Source organism: Melanerpes formicivorus, unplaced genomic scaffold (assembly GCF_026170545.1).
Source record: "Melanerpes formicivorus ecotype bairdi unplaced genomic scaffold, bMelFor1.0.p_v2 SCAF_34, whole genome shotgun sequence".
NCBI lineage: Eukaryota > Metazoa > Chordata > Aves > Piciformes > Picidae > Melanerpes > Melanerpes formicivorus.
This window is the reverse complement of record NW_027142386.1, coordinates 7608798-7632654: the sequence shown is the minus strand read 5'-3', so window position 1 is coordinate 7632654 and position 23857 is coordinate 7608798. Positions and strand designations below refer to the sequence as shown.

At 55.9% G+C, this 23857-nt stretch overlaps 1 protein-coding gene across 2 annotated transcripts in view; it reads left to right on the top strand.

Moving 5' to 3' along the window:
* Positions 1 to 23857, top strand: part of ZMAT4 (zinc finger matrin-type 4) — a 68256-nt gene that overhangs the window by 121 nt on the left and 44278 nt on the right. The window contains exons 1-2 of one of the 2 annotated variants that reach the window (XM_068156190.1): positions 1369 to 1454; positions 14936 to 15037. In XM_068156190.1, coding sequence (XP_068012291.1) covers positions 1446 to 1454; positions 14936 to 15037 — 111 coding nt within the window. In that variant the 5' untranslated portion in view covers positions 1369 to 1445. Of the gene's footprint in view, positions 1 to 1368; positions 1455 to 14935; positions 15038 to 23857 lie in introns of those variants that run through there. The other variant, XM_068156191.1, reaches the window with a different exon arrangement.

Below are 23857 nucleotides of genomic sequence, written 5' to 3'. Positions count from 1 at the left end.
GGCGCCGCTCCCTGCGGGAAGCTGTTGGGAGAGTTGGAGGAAAGTTTACCGGGAAATCCGAGCTGCTTCACGGCAGCGGTGGTGGGAGAGCGGCGGGAGGCTCGCCGGGATCAGGGGCCGGGTGCGGCGGGGCTGCCGGAGCCGTTCTGGTACCGCAGCCGCCGCTACGGGGGGGAGCCGGTGATGGGGGCCCGGCCCGGTTCCGGTGCAGGCTGTGCCAGCCTGGACCCGGGTGGGAACCGGTCCCTGTGCGGGTTGTGCCAGCCTGGACGCGCGATGGGAACTGGTCCCTGTGTCTGGGAACTGGTGCCGGTGCCAGCCCGGACCCAGGACGGGAACTGGTCCTTGTGGCTGGGAGCTGGTGCCGGTGCCATCCTGTACCCGGGGTGGTGGAAACTGATCCCTGTGCCTGGGAACTGGTGCCTGTGCGGGCTGTGCCAGCCTGGACCCGGGGTGGGAACTGGTCCCTGTGCGGGCTGTGCCAACCCAGTGCCCGTGGTGCTCAGCAGACGCGGTGTGAGCGATCCAGCCCCGTGCCTGTTGGAATATTTTCCCGGAGGAGTTTTTGCTGAGCTCCGCATCCAGCTGTGACCGGGCCGGCCCCTCGGGGCGAGCATCCCTCGGGAGGCAGCCCCAGCAGCGGCCGCTCGGGAAACTCGGGGTGCTTTTCCTGCAGGAACTCTGCACAGACATCCCCACATCCAGCGTGGGAACCGGAGCGGCTTGTGCCGGCAGGATGCGAGCAGGGATGGCTGCGGATGCAGGAAAACAAGGCTATTCTCTCCGTTGTTTGGGAAGTTTGGAGAACTTCCCAAGTCAGCATCTCTTAGACAGCTAAAGCTCCCTTTCCAGGGAGGCAGCTGGGCGCAGGGGACTGGGGCTGCTGTCCCTGGGGACAGCCCTGGCCCAACTCACTGCAGCACCTGCGGGAAAGCAGCTGCCAGCCCGTATGGCAGTGAAGGGGAGAGATCTGGGATCGGTCTGGCATCTCCGTGGGGCTGGTTGGCATCTCTGGGGGCTAACTAGCCCCACATGTTGCTCTGGAGTCATCCATAGGTCTGAGAGCCAAGCAGAAGCTGTCCCTTATGCAGCAGGACCGAGGTGACTGCTGTCTTGGACTGCACAAAAGATCTCCAGCAACTGACCCTTGGGCCGACTGAGTGATCTGCACCCACCGATTAGTGAACCCAGACCTGGGCAGTGTCTCCTCGGCTCCTGGATCTTTAAAGTGCCCCAGGTGCTGCCCTTTGGGCAGCCACAGTCTCCTCTTGCCTTCCTCTGATGCTGAAGTGACCTTAGCGTGCAGCGCTGGGTGAGGAGAGAGGTTTGCAAAGCCTGGAGGAGCCTGCTCAGCATCGCCAGCCTGCATCTGCTGCCTGAGCTGCTGCTGGCTCTGGCTGGGGCACGTGCAGCCCCTCTGCAAAACACAAACCACTGCCTGGGGAATGCAAGAGGTGAGCCCAGGGGGCTGGGATGCTGCTGGAGAGGGGAAGGAGGAGCAGGGGGCTGCAGCTTCGGGGCTCTTGGCATTGCCCAGGAAAGGGAGAGTGACCTGGAGCATCTGCTGCCACTTCTGCTGCCTGGTGGTGCTGGGGGGCAGGGGCTGGCAAGGGCTGGCAGGGGCTGGCAGGGGCTGGCAGGACTTGGTCAAAATACCTCCTAGAATTTTTTTTTGTCAAGGTGCTAGACAGTGACTCACTGCTGTAGGAAGGGACAGGGAGGAGGGGCAGCACAGCAGTTTCTAGAGTGAAAAATGGGTCTGTCCCCCCAGTTTTAGCAGAAGCAGGGGAGCAGGAATCGTGTGTTACTCCCAGGGTGGTGCTGATCTGTCCCTTGGAAACCTAATCCCAATGTTCCCTCTCTAGCACCTCCTGCATTCCCTTCCCTGGGGAGAATCCTGCCTCCTGGCCACATCCTGGGGTAGGACTCTCCCAGCATTTGGATTGATTTCCACCCCTCTCAGCTGATTTTTATCTGAGTCACTCCAAAGAATTAATCCTTGTCCCTACCTAGCAGTTTGCACCATGCACCTGGCTGACTTGGGGGTGGATGTTGCAGGAGTCACTTCTCTCGGCTCTGAGTTGCACTGCCTTAACTTTCCTCCCTCAGCCAGCCTTCCTCCCTCATCCAGCCTTCCTCCCTCACCCAGCCTTCCTCCCTCACCCAGCCTTCCTCCTGCAGCCTTCCCTGCCCTTCTCTACCCTCTCCTGTGCTGAAAAGCCCAGAGGAGGTGAAGTGCTGATGCATTTCTGCATTCCCAGGTGTGCTGTGCAGCACGTCCTGCAGCCTGGACAGGTCTCCCCAGTGATTCCCAGTGTTGCTGACCAATCCTTCTTCAAAAGGTGTCTGTGTGTTGGGAGGTTTTGCTGCTGTTTACCTGGATCTGCTGCTTCCAGTTTGGGAAGGGATTGGTGCAGCCAGCTGCTCCTTGCTGCCTTGCCAACTTCTGCCAGCGAGCAGCCCAGCTTGATCTCTCTGGGGGGTTTATGGCTGAGTGTGTGGCACTGCACCACTCACCTCCTCTTCCTCATGCCCAGAGATTCACCTGGCCATGCTGGTCCAGCCATGGGTTTCTCATCCCTCTTTGCAGGAGTTTTGCAGTTGTGGGGAGGAAAAATCCCCAAGCCCACCAAGAAACAAAGGAGCTGGGGCTGGTCCTGGCTGATCCTTGCCCTGGGTGGCCTGGCTGCTGTCAGATCTGGGTGTCTCACTTTATCTGGGTTAAGCTCCCAAGGAAGGAGGTGTGACTTGAGATCCAGAACTGGTTTGAGAGATCAGAACTGGGCCAATTTCTAGGCCAGAATGGGGCCTCTGGTGTTCCCAAGGGTGGATTTGGGTACAGAAATGGAAGAAGGTCAGGGCTGCCACCTGCCTCCACTGCACAGGTGCCTTCCTTGACTGAAGGCAGAGGGGCTCATCTCCCTGACAGCAGGCAGCAGGACATATGGAAGCTTTGTGATTCCTCACCAAGTGTGAAAAACAGCCCTTGCTGAGGAGTTCTGGGGCTGGGTAGTGCAGATGGAACTGTCCCCAGGAGCAGCAGCAGCTTCAGGACCCGAGGAGGAAGGCTTTCTTGCAGGCCATGCCGTCTTTTCTGCAGAATGCTCACTCTGCTTGTGTCCCCTGAAGGAAGGTTAAGGGGAGCCAGGCTTTGCTGTGTTGGTTTTGCAGCTGTGACCTTCAGGCAGCTTGTGCAGGAGTCTGGAAAGGCTCAATGGGATGGTGCCTCCCTGCCCCTTTGTTTCAGCTCTCCTGCAATTTATTGGGCACTTTCTTGGCACCACACTCCCTGTCCTCTGCTCTCCAGGGAGGGATGTGCCAAGCACTCCTTTCCAGATTCGCTGGGGTGATGGAGAGAGGAGCTTGGGCAGGCTGTGGGCACCCATGCCACCGTGGGCTGCTGAAAGTCCCTTGTGCTGTGCCCAGGATGCAGCAGAGACCCATGCCCAGAGGACATCCTGCCCCTTTCTGCAGCTCCCTGAGCAGCTGGGTTGAGTGGCACATGCAGGAGGAGTGAGGTTAACAAGTGGAGAGGAGCTGCACTCGGGGTTTCCTGGGCTTGTGGGAGCTGTGTGTAGGAAAACAAAAGGTTTTGCAGGGTAGCTGCTGCTGTGCTGCCTGCTGGGGCCTGCTCAGCCTGGCTCTCGAGCAGGAGCATTTGGGGGTTGGCATTTCTGGTCACCTTGCCACAGACACAGGAGGTGATTTCTGCTCTGCCTGCCTTTGCACCTGGTTCTGCTGACAGCTGCATTTCTCCTCAGCTTGGAGGTGTGAATGCTTCTACCTGCCCCCACCTTCTGCTCCTGCAGAACGGGAGATGGCGTTTTGCAGGGGACTGGGGGGGGTGGGGAGGGACACAGGACATGCCACTCTCCTCTTCATTTATTAATTAGAAAGAAATACACTGGCAGAGAGATCAGATTTTGAGAAAGACCCAGAGTTCCAAACTGCTCCCAGAGGACAGCTCCCTAATTGCTCTCTAATTGCATTAGAGTTTAATTTGTTGTTGTTTTGACTGTAATGTTCCCATTTTTCTCGACAGTTTGCTTTGTTCCATTAGCTACAAATGGCTGCAGATGAATATTCTCAATATTGAGCCTCTCCTCTTGTGCAGTGGGTGATAGCTTTCAGGCCCTGAACGTGCTGGTGGGGGACACTGGAGCCGAGCCTGTGCAGGGGAACTTGGGGCAGCCCTCACCACGGCAGCGCTTTGTCCCTGTGTGAGGCTCAGGGCATCGCAGACCTGGTGGCACCAAGTCAGGGGGCTGGGAGGGGGGCAGGGTTGGTGCTCTGGGCAGTGCAACTGCAGGTAGGTGCTGGCTGGGTGCTGCTGCAGGGTCCTGAGTGAATGTGGTGACTTTGCAGAAGGCAAAGTTGCTGGAGCCGTCCAGGGAAGGACAACCCAGCTGGTGAAGGGTCTGGAGGGCAGGGCTGGTGAGGAGCAGCTCACCAGCTTGTGTTCCCCTGGATAGAGCTGGGCTGGACTCCAGGTGAGCTTCACCCTGCTGGTTCCATGCCTCACAAGATGTTTTCTACCTGCACACTCACCACATCTTTGAGCTTCCCAGAGTCTTGGCTCCAGTGGCAGCAGGCGGCAGAGAGTGCCAGGGCTTCACTTGACTTCAGGTGAAAACTAATTAATCAGTTTGGTGTTTCTCATCCTGCAGTCAGTGGGGAGAGCATCAAGATGCTAACTATGGATCCAGCTGCTCATTTCAAAATACCATTAGACAGGTTGATGACAACATCCCTGCCTGCTGCCAGGGATGTTTCGTGGTACCACTAATTGGAGCAATAATTAATCTGCCTAATTTTCGAGCACGTGGCTGCAGTTCAGGGGAGTCTGGCAGGGCAGGGACCACGTGGAGCGTGGGGACCTGTGACTGCCTCTCTTTAATTGGAGGAATCCTCTCTAAAAGGAGGAAGTTCCTCATAAGGAAGGTGGTGGAACACTGGAACAGGTTGCCCAGGGATGTGGTGGAGGTCCCATCCCTGGAGGCATTGAAGGTCAGGCTTGATGGGGCCCTGAGCAAGCTGATCTGGTGGGAGATGTCCCTGCTGACTGCAGGGGTTTGGACAAGATGACCTTTGAGGCTCCCTTCCAGCCCCTTGCAGTCCAGGATTCTGTGCCTGTCACACACTTTCACTGTTGTGCCAGCTTGCTGTGCCAGCCACAAGGCTCTGTGGTGCTGCCCTGGCCTCTTAGCTCCTGGTAGGTGGGATGGGGATGGCTGAGTTGTGTCTTCAGCTGGCGGCCTGGGAGCAGTCTGCAGCTTTTCAGAAGTTCTGGGTCTGTGTGTACACAACGCAGGAGTATTTCCCCACCCCTGCTGAAGCACAGGGGAAGCTTTTGAGGTAGCAGAAGATACAAAAAGCATTTTTCAGCCTTCTTTTGCCTCTAGCTAGAGGGGAGTGCAGATGGCCAGGGATGAAGGACAACTTGCAAACCACATTCCTCATCCCTCGGTAAGGCACAGAGAGGAGCTGTGGGCTTTGGCTTTGGGTTTGGGTTTGTTTTCCAGAGGGATGAACGTCTGAGTGCTTTGCCTTCCAAATACAGGGCAGGTCTGACATAAAACTTCAAAGTCCAGCATGCCTCTGCTCCATGGGAGATGCTCCTGCTTCTTAGAAGAGAACAAATGCAAACAAAAGGGCTGTGAGTTGTTTGTGTGTGTGTGTGTTCTTTTTAAAGTCAAGAATGGGCAAAGAAAGGCTGTAGGAGGGATAGGGATGGGTTGTGTTTTACTTAAGACAAAGCTCCTTGTTGTTTGCTGTTGCACACAAAGCTGATTGACAGATGACACGATGATAGGGAGAAGTTTAATGCAATCTGCTGATACTCTTTAGGGGCTGTGGAGCTTGGATGTGCAGTAAAATCAGGCCAGGGGTTTAGCTCTGTGCTAACAAGGGGACTTAGATTCAAGGCATTTGCATTCCTGGTGTCTTGTTCCTAAATCATTTCATTGATGACAAAAAGCTCTGCCGCGGCAGGGGAGCTGTAGCTGAAGGGAGCAGAGTCCATCAATCATTGCAGGCAGGGAGGGTTCCTGGCCAGACTTGGATGGACTTCTGTGAATCCTCACCGGGTAGCACTCGGGGAGGCAGCTTGGGCTGGTCCCTGTCGGATGTGTCGCTGATGGACAGACTGTCCCCGGGAGGGGAGAGGAGATCCTCCGGGGACTGCCCCAGAGAGGGGAGAGGAGCTCCTCCGGGGACTGCTCCAGGGAGGGGAGAGGAGCTCCTCCCGGGACTGCCCCAGGGAGGGGAGAGGAGCTCCTCCGGGGACTGCCCCAGGGAGGGGAGAGGAGCTTCTCCCGGGACTGCCCCAGAGAGGGGAGAGGAGCTCCTCCGGGGACTGCCCCAGAGAGGGGAGAGGAGCTCCTCCGGGGACTGCCCCAGAGAGGGGAGAGGAGCTCCTCCGGGGACTGCCCCAGAGAGGGGAGAGGAACTCCTCCGGGGACTGCCCCAGGGAGGGGAGAGGAGCTCCTCCCGGGACTGCCCCAGGCAGGGGAGAGGAACGCATCTCACCCGCGGGAGCTGCGATGGCAGTGAGGATAACCAGGAGCATCTCTCCTTCTGCTGGTGCTAACTTAATTAACCTTTGCCGGGCAGGGAGCTCTCAGTGCTGCCGGCAAGCAAGCAGTGACATTAAACTGATTGGGGGTTAGTGCTGCTGAGGCTGAAGCTGGCTTTGGTAGGAGATGCTTCAGCTTAGGCAGCTAGGCCAGCGTGGAGGCTTTTATCATGGAGCCCAGCATTAAAATAATCCCCCATCAGTGATGGGCAGATTTGTTCTCTGAAGGCTTCTTCTAAGCTCGTTGCCACCTTACATGGCTTTGCCTCTTGGGTGTCTGAGCTGAAACTGATGGAGAATGACAAGCCCCTGATTATGCAAAGTACCAGAGGCTACGAGCTGCAGGCACGGGATTCAGCTCCACTTGCTTCCTACTGTTTTGTACATTATTAGGGAGCCACAGGGAAAAGTAGGTCCTGCTTCTCCAAAAATAAACGTGGTGCCCTGGTTGGAGCTGCAGAGAGAGGCTGCACAGGAGCCGCTCGCCGGCGTCCCCCCCGGCAGCAGCTCCCGGGGCAGGGCGGCAGCAACCTCCTGACTTTTTGGGGTGCCACAGGCTGGCAGCGTGGACTGGCTCTGGGGAGGCTCAGAGAATATTTATGCATCTTTTGGTGAGAGATCACCGTTTCCATGGCGACCAGCGGCATCACATGGTAGCCCCGGCCCCGCAGCGTGCCGGCCGCCAGCTGCCTGGCCGCACCCTCTGCTCCCGACGCCCCGACGCCTCCCGGGGGCTCCGCGGGGGGCAGGGTCCTCGGGCGGGGGGGACCCCCCGGAGAGGCTGGGCCAGCACGGTGCTTGTGGCTAGGGGCACCGTGAGAGCTGCCAAAAAATCATCCCTGGGTGGCAGGGTGGGAAGCAGCAGGGAGAGGGAGTAGTGGGAGGATCTGAAAGGGGAGGCACACGGGAGGGAAAGGAGTGGGTGCCAGGGCTTCGTGCCAGCATGTGTCAGACCAGGCTTCCTCCCCAGGGTGGGGCTTGGTGAGGGCTTGGTGGAGGGGAATCTGCTTCTGCAGGGAGGTGCCAGCAGCAGAGGTGGCCCAGGCCGAGGGAGCTTCTTGCCTGTACCAGCTCTGCAGCCCAGGACAAGCGAGTTCCCCACTCAGCCATCTGACTGCACCATCCCCTCCATCTCGGCACAGCCTCTGCCGAGCCTGCACGGGTCTGGTTTAACCCTCTCTTGCAGGAGAGTCCTGGGTCCCCCCCTGCTGCTGAAGGGGCTGAGCTGTGCCACCCAGCTGTGCTGGAGCCCCATCCTCGAGGTGTGCAGGATGCAGGGCTTGATACCTCGAGGCAGGAAATGTGATTGCTCTGCCTTGGGTTCCTACAAACTTTATCAACCCAGTCACAACAGATCAATCTCCTCTTTAAAATATATTTTTATTCCAGTCAGCACATGTTTGCAATTAATCCCTGCACACAATGGAGGGGGAACGATCAGAACAATTCCTGTGCAGAGCCAGATACAGGCACGGGGGGGGGGAGGGATGGTGCCGCTCACAACTGCACTGCAGCTCCCTCGGAACTTGGCAGCATCCTTCCCTCACCACCCCCCGGGGCACTCCGTGGCACAGGGGCCTTGCTCTCTGCTGCACACAGAGGTCTTCCCTCTGCTCTCTAAACCTTCGTGCTTGTAATTTCCTCGGCTGGTCCTTTGTTCCCACCTCAGACAGGCAGGAGGTCAAAAAGGCACCGGCTGGGTTGTGCTGCCGCCGCCGAGCTCGCTGTCTCTGCGCCAGGAGGGTGCTGTGCCGTGTGCTGCTGGCTGGGGGGGATGCAGAGCCTTGGCTTTGCTGCTGTTTTGCCTGGAAGGCATCATCCACCCCTCTGGCTTCCCTCTGGCCATTGGACTCTGGTATTTGCTTGCTGTGCTCATCTTTTTTTTTGCTCCCTGCCTGGCTCTGCTCTGTGTGAGCTGTGCCTCAGGGATGCTGGTGAGGAGGTGGAAATGTTGGGCTGCTCATGAGACTCAGGGGAATTTGGGAGACATCCCTGGAGAGATCTTGCTCCCACAGCTGAATTCCTTGCCGAGAAAAGAGGGCTGGGAAGTGACAGGACAAGGGACAATGGCTCAGAGCTGGGAGAGGGCAGATTGAGACTGGAGATGAGGAAGGAATTCTTGAGAGTGAGGGTGGGGAGGCACTGGCACAGGCTGCCAAGGGAGAGTGTGGATGTCCCCTCCCTGGAGGTGTTCAAGGCCAGGCTGGATGAGGCCTTGAGCAACCTGGGCTGGTGGGAGGTGTCCCTGCCCATGGCAGGAGGGTTGGCACTGGGTGAGCTCTAAGGTCCCTTCCAGCCCAACCCATTGTGTGGTCCTATGAATAAGTTGTGTGAAGTTGGGTGTTTGGGGTGCTGGGCTTGACTCGCCTGCACCAGGGTTCCATCTCCTCCCTGCTGCCCTCCACAGCCTCTCTGTGTTTGGACACATGCAGCAGCCACGTGCAGGATCCCTCCTGCTCCCCAGCTCATGCCACACACAATCTTGTTCCCATTTGCAGGGCTCCTATAAAGCGTGTCAGAATGCATCAGGGGCTGAATGCAGGAGTGAAGCAAATTGGAGAGGTTTTCAGGAATGGAGGCAGCAGGGAGATGGCAGGGGAAAAAAAACCACAAACCAAACCAGAACTGCAGGGAAGGTGAAGCATGGCAGAGCTGGCAGATGTGCAGCACAGCTGGAGGGACAGGCAGCATCTTTGGGTTGGCAGAACAGGAAGAGCTGACAATGGCATCTGCATCCTGGGCAGGGGAGGAATGAGGGGAGACCTCCTGGCTGTCTGTATAGGAGGTTGCAGTGAGCTGGGGGTTGGTCTCAGGTGACAGAAGGAGAGAAAATGGCCTGAAATTGTGCCAGGGGAGGCTTAGGTTGGAGATGAGGAAAGATTTCTTTGCTGCAAGAGTGGTCAGGGGTTGGCCCAGGGAGGTGGTGGAGTCCCCACCCCTGGAGGTGTTCAAGAACTGTATGGCCATGGCACTTGGGGCTGTGGTGGGGTTGGGTTGCTGGTTGGACTGGATGACCTTGGAGGTCTTTTCCAACCCAAACTATTCTGTGGCTCTATGAATATTTGGTTTCTAGCAAGCTCTTTGTGGGCAGGGACACTGTGCCCATCAGCTCTGGGGCACAGGTCTGTCCTGGCTCTGTTGCATCACTTGCTGGCAAGGGTCCTGTCCCACCTCTGCTGGGGCTGCAGGAGAAGCAGGAAATTCAGCTGCTGGTACCGGGGGAGGCTGCAGGTCCTGCAGCTGCAAATCTGGCCTCTTGCAGCAGACTCCAGGCTGGCTGCAAAGGGTCCTGCTGGAGTTCCTGGGGACCTGCTCGGTGTTCCCTGGGGAAGGTTGGCAGTGCAGGACTGCTCCATGAGCTGCTCCCTCCCTGCCCTTTGCTTCTGGCAGCCAGCGGTGCTGGGAGGCTGCCCTGGGCTGCTGTGCCCCAAGCAGCAGCGATGGAAGCAGGAGGAGAAGTTGCACTCGTGGAACAAGCTGGAGCATCCATCCTGCTGCTGGTGCTGGCAAATCAGCCACTTCAAAGGGCAACGTTCTGCATTTCTTCAGCTGCCTGCCTTGTTTGTAAGTGCAGTGCCAGAGCTGCTGAGAGCACATGAATTATTAGCAGCCCTCTTTTTCTCTTTATTGCAAGACAAATTAAACAACAGCAGCAAGCAGGAAGTGTTACAGGAGATGTTAATCTGTGGTGGGAGAGTGACAGCAGCACAGCCACAAATAATTCACACTGTGGAAATCAGGGGATTTGGTGGGCTTTTGGCTAGCTGTTGGCCCCTGTGCAGGAGCTCCGTTGCCACTCCTGCGGTGCTCCAGGCTGCAGCTCTCGGAAGCTGTTAATTCTGGGGAAGGTGATTAAGGCCCTTGAGAGCAAATTGGATCAAGGGCCACAATTGGTTTTTCTTTTCCTCTTGACTGGAAAAATCCAAGTTGCTGAATTCAGTGCTTCATCCTCTAGTGCTCCTTGACTGTAGGACAGGGGAAATGAACCTTGTGATGGTGGTGGTGCATCACAAGGAGCAGGTGATCGAAGGAGCACCTTGGCCCCAAGGCTCAGGGCAAGGGCAGCCCATGCTGGAGCGAGCTGGGGCTGGACCAAGGAGCTGATGCACCCCAAGGTCTCAGATGCCCTGTGGCTAAATGATGATGCAAAGGCAGCTTTCTTGTATCAGCTGATCCTGGGGGGAGCTGCTCAGGGTCTGTGCTCACCTGGGAGTGGGTTTAGAGTCATAGAATGTGTTGGGGTTGGAAGGGACCCTCTGGGCTGCAAAAGCCTTTATTGCAGAGGCACTTCCCCCACTGCCCTCTCAGCACCTCCCCAGGTCTGCTGGGGTCCAACTGGTGCAAAGCATATCTTTAAAAAGAGATTTGGTGCTGAGTTTCTCTCTGATGTCAAGAGGTGGATTGCTGTCCTCTAAAATGGAATGGAACTTACTTAGCTGCTCCCTGGCAGTCGCCAGAAGCTGGAGGCAGCCCCATCAAGCTGATTTCCATTAAGCTGTTCCAGTCAGTGAGGAGAATCACAGCCATATGGCACAAGGTGCTCAGGATGAAGTCCCTGCTGACAGTTTGCCATTCCTGGAGGTGCTGAGCTGACAGGTGCAGAGGTTACTGGTCTGCAGAGGGCAGAGGGCCCTCAGCACAAGGGCAGCACTGACAGCAGTGATCAGTGTCTGTGGTGGAGACCCCACTGGTCATGGCCCCACCTGAGGAGGAGACCAAGAGTCTTGGCTATTCAGACCTTGGGGTGCAGCCCAAGTGCTTCTGCTCAGCTGCACACTTCCAGTGGGTTTGCCATCCCAGAGAGGCTTTGCCAGCTGTCTCAGGCAGTTGCACAGGAAGCCTGCTGCAGCTCATTCATAGTTTCATAGTTTCATTCAGGGTTGGAAGGGACCACAAGGATCATCTAGTTCCAACCCCCCTGCCATGGGCAGGGACACCCCACACTAGATCAGGCTGCCCAGAGCCTCATCCAGCCTGCTCTTAAACACCCCCAGGGACGGGGCCTCGACCACCTCCCTGGACAACCCATTCCAGGGTCTCACCACTCTCATGGTGAAGAACCTCCTCCTCACATCCAGCCTGAATCTCCCCACCTCCAGCTTCATTCCATTCCCCCTAGTCCTATCACTACCTGAGATCTTGAGAAGTCCTTCCCCAGCCTTCCTGTAGCCCCCTTCAGATACTGGAAGGCCACAATTAGGTCACCTCGGAGCCTTCTCTTCTGCAGACTGAACAGCCCCAACTCCTTCAGTCTGTCCTCATAGGAGAGGTGCTCCAGCCCTCTGATCATCCTCCTGGCACTGCTCTGGACACGTTCCAGCACCTCCACATCCCTCTTGTAATAGGGGCTCCAGAACTGGACACAGTACTCCAGGTGGGGTCTCACCAGGGCTGAGTAGAGGGGGAGGATCACCTCCCTCGACCTGCTGGCCACACTTCTCCTGATGCAGCCCAGGATCTGATTGGCTTTGCAGGCTGCAAGTGCATTCCCCTTGGCAGCACAGCTGTGCTCACCTCAGCCCACTGTGATGTCCCCACAGCTTACAGACCCCAATGGCAGCGCCGGGGCCAACACATCATGGACCTGGGTTGGAAGTTTCTGCTTGGAGAGGAGCCATTAAACCCTGCTCCTCAAGAAGCCTGTTCAGCCCTAAAGCAGGGGTAGAGAACTCCATTCCTGTGCCCATGTGTCAGAGGCAGAACAGGCTTGGGCTCTGTTCTCAGAGCAGCTTTTGATGTGCTCTGATTTTCGAGACAGAGTTTCTGCTGCCAGCGTTGCAAACTGCATGCAAATGAAGGGGAGGTTACCTGCCTCTGCCTTGGCTCCTGCAGAGAGCTTCTTTGGTTTGCCTGGTGTCAGTCTCTTGTATTTAAGTGAGAGTTCTTTCCCCCACTTTGTTTTGCCTTTGATGCAATTTTTGCAACACTTCTTGTACTCTTAAAAGTGCCTTTGAAAGTTGCTCGGTGTGGCATTGCTCCTGACAGAGTAAATGAAGATGAAACCCAAGCAGCTAGCAGGGGAAAACAAGCAAGGGGCTTGGCAGAGCCAAGGACACCAGCAGAGGAGCTCTGAGGTTTGTGTCTTTTGTCTGGCAGACAAAATGAACCTTTGCCTGGGGCTGGGGCAAGCTGCTGGCTCCGGGCTGGGAGCATTTGGGTGTCAGCTCAGGGCTGGTCTTCATAACATGTGCAGGAGGCTGCAGCCTGTTGGGGTTTGGTGCAACCACCTCTTGCCATGGGCTGGCAGGCAGAGCTGCACAGAAAGCCTCCTTCCCAAGGGAAGAGGCACCACGGGGGTAGGGCAAGGCCAGGCAGTCTGGGACCTCCCCAGCCCCCAGCACAGCCCTGAGCCCCCCTGCACAGCCCAGCAGGCATCTGATTGCTTATCTGCTAATGAGATCTCAGCACTTGTTCATTTCCATGTTGTTTTTCTTCATAATCAGTGGAATAAACTCTCTAAAAGCTGTGTTATCAGTCTCCATTATGCCCAGGTTTGTTAGGATGGCGAATTAATGGCCTTTATCTTGGCAATACTCAGAAGCCATCAGCCTCTGTTTTCCCTCTTCAATTGCACTGGTTTGGGGGTTTTTGTTTTAATTCCCTGCCTGTGGAGCTCCTGGAGGTCTTTTCTGGCTCTGCCTGGGTTTGGTCTGTTAGAAGCCACAACCTCCCTGCTGCATGCCCTGTACTGGGCACTGGTGAGGCAGCACCTCGAGTCCTGGCTTCGGTTTTGGGCAAGCTTTGGGCAATTTTCCTTGCTGCAAGAGTGGTCAGGGGCTGGCAGAGGCTGCCCAGGGAGGTGGTGGAGTCCCCATGCATGGAGGTGTCCAAGAAATGTGTGGCCATGGCCCTTAGGGACATGGTTTATTGTCCATGGTGGTGCTGGGTGGCTGCTTGGGCCGGATGATCTTGGAGGTCTTTTCCACCCTGATTCCCTGATTCTAAGACATGCACCTCAGTTGTCAGGCTGTAGCTGGGTACCTGCAAGAGTTGGCATCACAGGGAAGGTGTGATGAGAGCTGAGGCTCTCCTTGTGAGGCAGACTGCTCAGGGAACTGCTAGCTGAGGCTCTCCTTGTGAGGCAGACTGCTCAGGGAACTGCTAGCTGAGGCTCTCCTGTGAGGCAGACTGCTCAGGGAGCTGCTAGCTGAGGCTCTCCTTGTGAGGCAGACTGCTCAGGGAACTGCTAGCTGAGGCTCTCCTGTGAGGCAGACTGCTCAGGGAACTGCTAGCTGAGGCTCTCCTGTGAGGCAGACTGCTCAGGGAACTGCTAGCTGAGGCTCTCCTGTGAGGCAGACTGCTCAGGGAGCTGCTGCTGAGAGCGCCAGGGTCCTCCGCGCGCGCCGCGGGGAGCACACAAATATTTAAACAGCTGCTTGGGAGCACAGAGCTCAGTAAATCACCCAAGCAATTCCCTTCCTTGTCTAAATTGAGAAATAGAGCAGAGCAGCCTTCCAGCTCACAATCACCTTCCTCCAGGTTGTAATGATGTTTGCGTTGTGTAGACAACTCTTTATCAGCTCTTCCATGCTGCATAACGAATGGTTAAGGGTGCTGGGAGCCAGGAGTGCTGTGCTTCCAGCTGGGGGGGGGGGTGGTGTTTCCAGGCAGGAAAGGTGATGAAGGGCAGCCAGGGACAGGAAATCAAACTGCAGAGCAGCACAGGACCCAGGGCTGTGTCTGAGGCTGTCCTGTGGGCTGGGTGCTCTCTGGGAGCAGGTGGGGATGTGGGACCAGGGGAAGTGCTGCTGGTCTCCAGCAGTGCCTGGAGCTGCTTGGAGCAGGTGATCCTTGGGGTCCCTTCCAGCCTGACATTCTGTGATTGTGCTGCACAGCCAGGGCTGAATGTCTGGCACAGGCTGGGTGTCCATGAGCCCCTGGACATGCACCTAGTACCAGGTGATGGAAAGGAGAGCAAATGGCCTGAAATTGTGCCAGGGGAGGCTTAGGTTGGAGATGAGGAAAAATTTCCTTGCTGCAAGAGTGGTCAGGGGTTGGCACAGGCTGCCCAGGGAGGTGGTGGAGTGCCCATCCCTGGTGGGGTTGCAGAAGCCTGTGGCTGTGGCACTTGAGGCTATGGTTTAGTGGCCATGGTGGTGTTGGGTTGCTGGTTGGACTGGATGAGCTTGGAGGTCATTTCCAACCCAGGCAATCCTATGATTGTATGCCTCTGGGTTGCAGCTGTTGGGGCTGTGGTGGGGACCATCCCTGTTTCACATGTGCACCTGTGTGAAGGAGCTTTTGTCCCCTTGCGGTGACAAGAACTGCTTGACCATGTCTCTGCAGCGACCCTTACCCAACTGCTCTGCCTGCCTTTTGTAACCAGCTCTGCTTGCTGTCTCTCCTCTCTGTCCTGAACAGATGAAATCCTCTGACCTCGACCAGGAGCTGTTCACTGAAAGCTACTGCAAGGTGTGCAGCGCTCAGCTCATCTCCGAGTCCCAGCGCGTGGCCCATTACGAGGTAGGTTGGATGCTCTCTGATGGCTCCTCCACCTTCTGCATCTTCTACAGCTGCTGTGTTCCCAGCAAGCAGCTTCCCCTGAAACCTCAGCATCCCAAGGACTGTTCTGACTAGCATAGCCTTTGCAGATGGCATCACTGCAGTGTTGTCTGCTGCATGTCTGGGTTTAGTTCTGTCTGCCCAGGGCAACCTCCCAGCACCGCTGGCTGCCAGAAGCAAAGGGCAGGGAGGGAGCAGCCCATGGAGCAGTCCTGCACTGCCAACCTTCCCCAGGGAACACCAAGCAGGTCCCCAGGAACTCCAGCAGGACCCTTTGCAGCCAGCCTGGAGTCTGCTGCAAGAGGCCAGATTTGCAGCTGCAGGACCTGCAGCCTCCCCCGGTACCAGCAGCTGAATTTCCTGCTTCTCCTGCAGCCCCAGCAGAGGTGGGACAGGGCCCTTGCCAGCAAGTGATGCAACAGAGCCAGGACAGACCTGTGCCCCAGAGCTGATGGGCACAGTGTCCCTGCCCACAAAGGGCTTCCTAGAAACCAAATGTTCATAGAGCCACAGAATAGTTTGGGTTGGAAAAGACCTCCAAGGTCATCCAGTCCAACCAGCAACCCAACCCCACCATGGCCACTAAACCCTGGCCCCAGGTGCCTTGGCCACACCTTTCTTGAACCCCACCAGGGATGGGCACTCCACCACCTCCCTGGGCAGCCTGTGCCAACCCCTGACCACTCTTGCAGCACGGAAAGTTTTCCTCATCTCCAACCTAAGCCTCCCCTGGCACAATTTCCTCTCCTTCCATCACCTGAGACTGGAGAGATTGCAAAGCTGGGCTGCAGTCTGAACCTGCCTGCAAGCTGCTTTCCCAAGCAGCAGAGCAAGGAGATGGTTGAGGAGTTCGGCAGAGCAAGCTCAGGTCTTTGTATGGAACCTGCTGTGCTGTGCTTTGCTGAGCAGGAATCACTGCCTGTGCAGAGAGCAGATTAGTGCTCATGAGGCTGTTTAAGCACTTAAGAGGTGGTCAAGCAATAGCAAATTAGGGAGGATGAATTACCAGAGACGTGGTACAGCAGCAATTAACTGCACTGCAGGTCTTCAAAACAAAGTGAAATGAATCCCTATCAAACAAGGAACCTGTGGCCAGCTGTGGGCTCCCCACTTCAAGGGGGACAGGGACACACCAGAGAGAGTTCAGTGGAGGCTGTGAGGATGCTGAAGGGACTGGAACATCTGTCTGGTGAGGAAAGGCTGAGAGCTCTGGGGCTGCTGAGCCTGGAGAAGAGCAGCCTGAGAGGATTATTGATGGTTACAACAATCTGAAGGGTGGGGGCCAAGAAGAAGAGGCCAGGCTCCCCTCAGGAGTGTCCTGTGATGGGGATGAGGAGCAATGGATACGAACTGGAACCCAGGAAGTTCCACCTAGACATGAGGAGAAACTTCTTTGCTGTAGCCCTGGGGCAGGCTGCCCAGAGAGGTTGTGGAGTCTCCTCTGGAGACTTTCCAGCCCCACCTGGATGTGGTCCTGTGTGACCTGCCCTGGGTGATGCTGCTTTGGCAGGGGGTTGGACTGGGTGACCTCCAGACACTCCTTCCAACCCCTGCCATGCTGTGGTTCTACAAAGGGAGGCAATTACTCAGGGGTATGCTGCTGTGAAATCCTCCACAGAAGGACCCCTACTGCCTGCCCATGTCCTCCCCCTCCCCCTGCTCCCTGGGGCCTGGGGGACATGCACTGAGCCATGCCCCCAAACTTTGAGCTCTATTTGAGTGTTCAGCAATGGATGTACCAGGGAGAGATTTGTCTGGCTGTGCTCAGTGGAGATGTACAAGAAGCTTAATCAATGTACAGTGTCCAAGGATGCTGCATGAATAAGCAATGTGAGCAACAGCTCACAGCTACTTGTAAGGCACTTTATGTGTCTGTTGTGGTGAATTTCTGAGGGCATCTCCTGCCAGCACTCCTCTGGCTGCAGAGATCCTCAGCATCCCTTGGAGCTGCAGGCTGCAGTGCCAGGGACCCCCTTCCGGATCTTGGCAATGGGTGGTGCAGGTGCCAGGTTTTGCCCACGGGAGGCAGGAGCATCGCTGTGGGGACTGGTGAGCAGTGGGGGGAGCTCAGCCAATCCCTGCTCCTCCGTGCCTGTAAGTTGTAGGTAGGAACTGAATCATTAATTCTGAGCAGATGTTTTGGAGCCGTGGAAAACAAGAGGCCTCGCTGGTGTGCAGTGCTGGTGCGAGGCACTGTGCTCATTTGTCATCCCCTGTGAGATCCCAGCAGAGCACAGCGTGCCACTACCTGCCCTTGCCTGCTGGAAGGTGAAGCAGAGGGATGGGAGGGAGAGCAAGTGGGGCAGGGGGGCAGCCCAGCCCTGGCTGTGGGGGCCCCTTGGGTGTCCCTGCAGCTGGATGTGCCTCTGTCCCACATTTGTGCTGTGTGCTCTGCTCTCCCCAGGGGTGCTTGGTGCTTTGTGAAGTCTGTTCTAGTTCACCCTGGAGCATTACACACAGTGTCCTCTTGCCCCAGTGCCAAGAGCTGTGCAGTCAGAGGCTGAAAATCCACCCTGGGCTTTTACCTGCAAAGGCAGGGCAAGGGGAGCTCTACCCTGCCCTAGTGAGGCCACATCTGGAGTATTGTGTCCAGCTCTGGGCTCCCCAGTTCAAGAGGAACAGAGATATGCTGGGGAGTGTCCAACTGAGGCTATGAAGGTGATGAAGGGACTGGGACATCTGTCTGATGTTTTCCTCCACGCTGTGGCTTGCTTTGGTCAGCAGCATCCTTACCCCAACCAGGGCTGAGAGCAGAGGGAGTTCCTCTGTTGCCGTTCTAGCGCAGCCGAGGAGCTGCAGCCTTTGTGCCAGGCTCTGGCATCTTGGCTCCTTTGTGCATGCAAAATAAGACATTTCCCTGTAAGAAAACAGAGGGAAACAGTGTCTGAAAGGGGCTTGCTTTTATCTTGCCAAAGAGGAATAGACAGCTCCAATCTCTGTCTTGTCTCCTTCCCCGAATCCTCCACCCATAACTCTTCTTTCCTTCTGTGCTGCTTTGCCAGGGACAGACAAAACCCCAAACCCCACAATAATTTGATGTCAGTCGTGCAATATTAAGTGGCATTATTTCCAAGGGCAACTGTAGTGGAAAAATGGCAAAAGAATCAGAGTGCTTGCAGCATATTTTTGCATCCCACTTGACGTGCAGCAAACCAAGGCCCTTCTGCCTGTGCTGTGTGCAGCCGCGGCTCCGGCTGGCTCTGCTGCGCCTTCAGCTTTCCTCTCCGTCCCTGGAGAGCTGCCAGGTGCTGCTCCCCTAGCCAGCTTCACCCTAGGGCAGAGCTGCTTGGAGTAGCTGGCCTCAGGATATTGACTCCTGATGAAGTTGCAGGTGCCCAGAGGAGAAAATGCCTTCAGGAGCTCCCTGCACGCTGCGATGCTGGGCGGCACCACCGCGGTGAGGAAGGGAGGAGATTGTCAGTGCCCAGGGATCCTGCCTTGGTATGGTTTGAATTCTGAGAGCAAAGGAAAATCTTAAGGACCAGAAAACTCCCTTCCTGTTTCTGCTCCTGGAATAAAAGCATCTGAACATGGATGCCTGAGAAAACCCCTGCTAGGTGGCTGCTCGCCGTGCTGTGCTGTGCTGAGCGTTCCCCATGTGCCCCGGCGCTGCCTTTGCCCCCAGGGAGGAGCAGAGCGGGGAGGGAAGGCTGAGGAGAGGAAGAGTCACAAGAAGGGCAGAGCCATGCAGGGCGCTCCAGGCGACTGCTGGCCGCATCAGGCAGGCGGTGGCCAGGCATGGGGTGGGGGCAGGGCAATTCCAACCTCCTCTCCTGCTCACCTGCCTGCTGCTGGGTGTGCAGGGACCACTGGCAGACCCCCTCCGGAATGGACACATGACCTGCGTGAGGCTTGGACCGGCCTCCTCCTCCTGCAGTGTACAAGGAGCAGGGGGATGCCCAGGCTGTGCCAGGGCAGCTCCTTCCTCTGCCACCTCCTCCTGGTGCAGGGGTGCATGGGGTAAGGTGGGTCAGGTCGGCTGCGTGGCAAGAGCCACATCTGCTGGCTGCCTTCTCGTGGGGCACCTTCTGCTCTGGCTTCAGAGCATCACCCAGGCACAGCCCTGGGCGCTGAGCTTGGATGGCACAGACGTTGAGAGTCTGTCAAGCACAACTTTGAGAGGCAGGGATTGATTTTTGGGTTGGTTTTAAATGACGTCTGTGGGTGGGAGAACCAGAAGGCAGCTACCCAGCACCTGCACCTTAGCGTGGGGCCCCATCTGAGGAGACAGGAGAGTCTGTCAGGGGCTGGCATCCAGAGCTCCCGGCGTGTGCTGCCGCAGCAGCTCCCAGGGCATCAGGCTCCTGTGACTTTTATCATCAAAGCATCACCATTTAAATGCCATTCAGCCCTCAAAGGCACTGCAAAGCGGCAGCTGAGGCTGCCCTGCGGTCAGCAGCTCCTGCCGTTGTGTGGCTGCTTTATCAGCAGCTGAATAGCCCAGCCCTGGCTGGTGTCGTCGGCACAGGGAGGTGGAGGAGGAATCAGGGAGCCTCGGAGGGCACCGATGGTTTGGGAAGTGGCCAGAGCCACAGAGCTTGGTAAACAGGAGGAAAATAAAATGCTCTGCACTTGCTGCAGTGCAACTGAGAGTCTGTGCCCCAGAGAGGAGTTTTTCCTTCTCTGTATTTCTGCATCTCACCTTCCCCTGGAGCAGGAATCCTTTTGCTGCTGGCTGTGCTCCCCATCACCTGTGATTTACCACTTCCTTCCAGCTCTGGCGTTGAGAGAGGGTTTACCAACCACTTGGGTGAGCTGCTCTGTGCCTTGCAAAGCTTTCTTAGTCAGCTCTGCGTCCTCCTGTCTCTGGAGAAGTGTTTGCAGCCATCAGGGAGATGTTACCATTTATTTTCGAGTTTCTCCTTGAAAATCCTGCAGGAAAATTGCCACATATGCAAAGCTGCTCTCAGATTCCACCCTGAGCTGCATATTCATCACCACATTTGTTCCTCAAGCTGCTATAACACTTTCCTCCATTGTAATCTTTATTGCTTCAGGTGTTCAGATGGTGCTCTGCTTTTCTTTGGGTTTCAAATGCAGAAATAAGGGCTGGGGCTGTAGGAAGAGGAGCTTGGGAGAGTTGGTTCACCTTAGTCTTCTGAAGAGGAGGCTGAAGAGGCTCATTGGCCTCTACATCCACCCCAAGGGAGGCTGGAATCAGCTGGGGCTCATTCCACATGCAACAAGTGACAGGACCAGAGGAAATGGCCTCAAGTTGTGCCAAGAGAGGTTCAGGTTGGATATTAGGAAAAAAGTCTTCCCAGAAAGGGTTCTGAGGCACTGGCACAGGCTGCCCAGGGAGGTGCTGGGGTCCCCATCCCTGGAGATGTTTGAAAGATGGTTGGGTGAAGAGCTAAGGGACATGGTCTAACAGTTGTGGCCAGGGAGATGTTAGGTTATGGTTGGACTTGATGGTCTTAAGGTGGTGCTGAGGGCCATAGTTCAGTGGCAGTGCCTCAGCAGCAGGGGTGGGACTGTGAGCCCTGGGTGAGTGGCTGCAGCAGATGATCTCCAAGGACTCTTCTGACCCCAGGTCTATGGTTCTGTGAGGGAATGATGCTTGAAGGCTTGCTGTGGAGCCTGGGTGGCGAGGGAGGGCAGAGGCCAGGTGTGTTAAAATTGAAATGCAGAAGAAACTGGGCAGAACAAATCAGGTGCCATGGCCTTTGGCTCTTCCCCAGAGCCGAGAGAGCGCTCTTTGGAACGCCTCAGCCTGGCTGCGGCGCGAGGCAGCCGAGTGCTATCGACAGCCTCGTCAATACTCCCTGTCTGCACGGGGCCAGAGCAGTGCTGGGGTTAATCTGCTCCCAGTGGGGCTGTTCCTCACTGGAAAACTGCATCAAATGATGGCTTGTCTGAAGGAATAATAACCATGGCCTGCTATTGGCACATTAGTGCCTTAAGGACCAAGAAGTGTGTGCTTAGAAAGGCAATCCTGTGCCTGAAATATTAATGCAGTGGAGGAGCACAGGCTCTGTGTAACAAAACAAACACTGCCCTGGAACACAAGGAGCTGGAATATTCTGTGCCTGGTGCCAGCTCCCTGCACGAGGTGCTGCAGGTGCTCCCAGGCTGGAGCAGCAGGAGGAGCAGGGGATGTGTTGGGGCTCTCGTGTGTCAGGTTCTGCTGCTGTTGGCTGTGCCTTCAGCACAGGGAGCGCAGCGCTTGGCAGCGCTCTCTCCTCCTGTGTTCTGCCACTCTGCTGCCTACCTGCCAGGCTTTGGCATGCCTGGGGACAGCAAACTGGAAGCACTTTGGATGGTGAAGGAGGAGAGGATGTCCTACCTGTTGTTCCCTTCTCTTTCCTCGCAGTGCTGGGAATCTGCCCTGCGGTGCTGTTCCTGTGCCCTGCGGGTGTTGGGGGCTGCTCAAACATTGCTGTTCCTCTGCAGGTTGTGTTGGGGTTTGACAGGAGAACCTTGAGGAGAAAAGTAAAAAGCAAGCTATTTTGTGGTTGCAAAGGTGCTCTTCTGGGTCTGTACGGAATCATGGAATTGTTTGGGTTAGAAAAGGCCTCAGAGATCCTCCAGCCCAACCAGCAACTCAACACCACCATGGCCACTAAACCATGGCCCCAAGTGCCATGGCCACAGGTTTCTTGATCCCTTCCAGGGAAGAGGACTCCACACACAGACCTGCAGCCTGCCTTAGTACCCAGCTCATGTTGTGCTAACAGCATGGAGGTAAAGGTGACCACCAGCTTGCACGTGGAAGAGCTACCTGGGTAGCTGTTTGGTGGTGAGGAGCTTGTGCTGCCTCATCCCTTCCCTGCATACAGTGAGGGTAGGCTCACTCCTGCAGGCAGCCCTGGCTGCTGGATCATGGTGTGCTCCAGACCAGGGTAGATTAAATGGTACTTTACAAGGCTCCCTGTTCCCACTCTGTTGTCAACATTAATGGCTAAACATTATTTTTAATGCACTCTCAGTGTCAAAATCTATCACTGAACAGCAGCAGCAGCAGCAGATAGAGCCCTATCACACAGCTCCCTTCCAAGGTAGCTCTCTGCAGAGTCCCACTGCTGACTAAAACCAGCTGAAGCTCAAAGGTACCTCCACAGCAGCAGTAAAATGCACAGGGGATGAGCCCCTGGGGTTAGCAGTGATGAGGAGGCACAAGGGAGGTCACAATGAGCCTGCATGGAACTGAAGCAGCACCAGAACAAGAGGGCACAGTCTCAAGGTGTGCCAGGGGAGGTTTAGGCTGAAGGTTAGGAAGAAGTTCTTCATAGAAAGAGAGATTGGCCCTTGGGATGTGCTGCCCAGGGAGGTGGTGGAGTCACCATCACTGGAGGTGTTTAGGGAGAGCCTGGATGGGGTGCTTGGTGCCATGGGTTAGTTGATTAGATGGTGCTGGGTGAGAGGTTGGACTTGATGATCTCAAAGGTCTCTTCCAACCTGGTCTATTCTATTCTATCCTATCCTATCCTATCCTATCCTATCCTATCCTATCCTATCCTATCCTATCCTATCCTATCCAATCCTATCCTATCCTATCCTATTCCATTCCATTCTATTCTGTTCTATTCTATTCTATTCTATTCTATTCTATTCTATTCTATTCTATTCTATTCTATTCTATTCTATTCTATTCTATTCTATCCTATTCTATCCTATCCCATCCTATTCTATTCTATTCTATTCTATTCTATTCTATTCTATTCTATTCTATTCTATTCTATTCTATTCTATTCTACTCTACTCTACTCTACTCTACTCTACTCTATTCTATTCTATTCTATTCTATTCTATTCTATTCTATTCTATTCTATTCCAAAGCAATGAAGGATTCTGCCCCTCTGCCCTGCTGAGACCTCACCTGCAGAGCTGTGTCCATCTAGAGGATTCCCAACACAAGAGGGACTTGGACCTGCTGGAGTGGGTCCAAAGGAGGCCACAGGGATGATCAGAGGGCTGGAGGAAGGAAGACAGGCTGGGAGAGCTGGGGCTGCTCAGCCTGGAGAAGAGACCTTAGAGCTGCTGAAGGGGACCTGGAGGAAGGCTGGGGGGGGGACTGTTCAGAAGGGCCTGTGGTAACAGGAGGAGGGACAGTGGTGATCACTAACTGTGTGCCAAGCAGCTCAGTGTCCAAGCCAGGGACACCTCTGCCTGTGGCTGTGGAGATGCCAGCTTCCTGGGGGGGGATGAAAATTCAGCTGCCAGGTGCCTGTGTGCCCAGAAAGCCACAGGCAGGGCTGGGTGCTTTGAAAAACTTAACTCACAAAGGGAAAGAAAAAGCCAAACCAAAGAGGGGGGGTGGGGGTGGGAGGAAGTGTGCAGGAAATGACCATAAATTATAAAGGAGGCCTTGCAGAAATGACAAAGGGAGAGCAAGGCTCCGGGCACCCAGCGGCGTCTGGAATAACAGAAGGGAGTTTGTCCCTGCAGGGCTCTCAGCAGTGCTGGCTGCTGGTGCTGTGGGCAGGGCAGAGGCCAAACAGGGAAGGCTTTGGCTGAAAAAATTTCTGCCCTCTGTCAAAAAGAGCTGAAAGAAGAGCAGGAGATGTTTCTGTGTCCCAGGGTGAGGCCTGAGCTCTGGCACTGGGAAGTTGGTTTGGGCAGCTCCAGAGTGCTGGGGCTTGGCTCAGCAGGTCCAGGGAGTTTGCAGGCAAGTCCTTGGCAAGGGCTGGGCTCACCCTGGGTGCTCTCTGCCACTCCTCTGTAGAACCAGGGAACTGTTGAGGGTGGAAGAGATCATCAGGTCCAGCAGCTCCCCCAGAGTTCCCTGTCCCACCACTGCTGCTGAGCCGTGGCTGTGGGGAAGGAGCTGGGCTGCTGCTC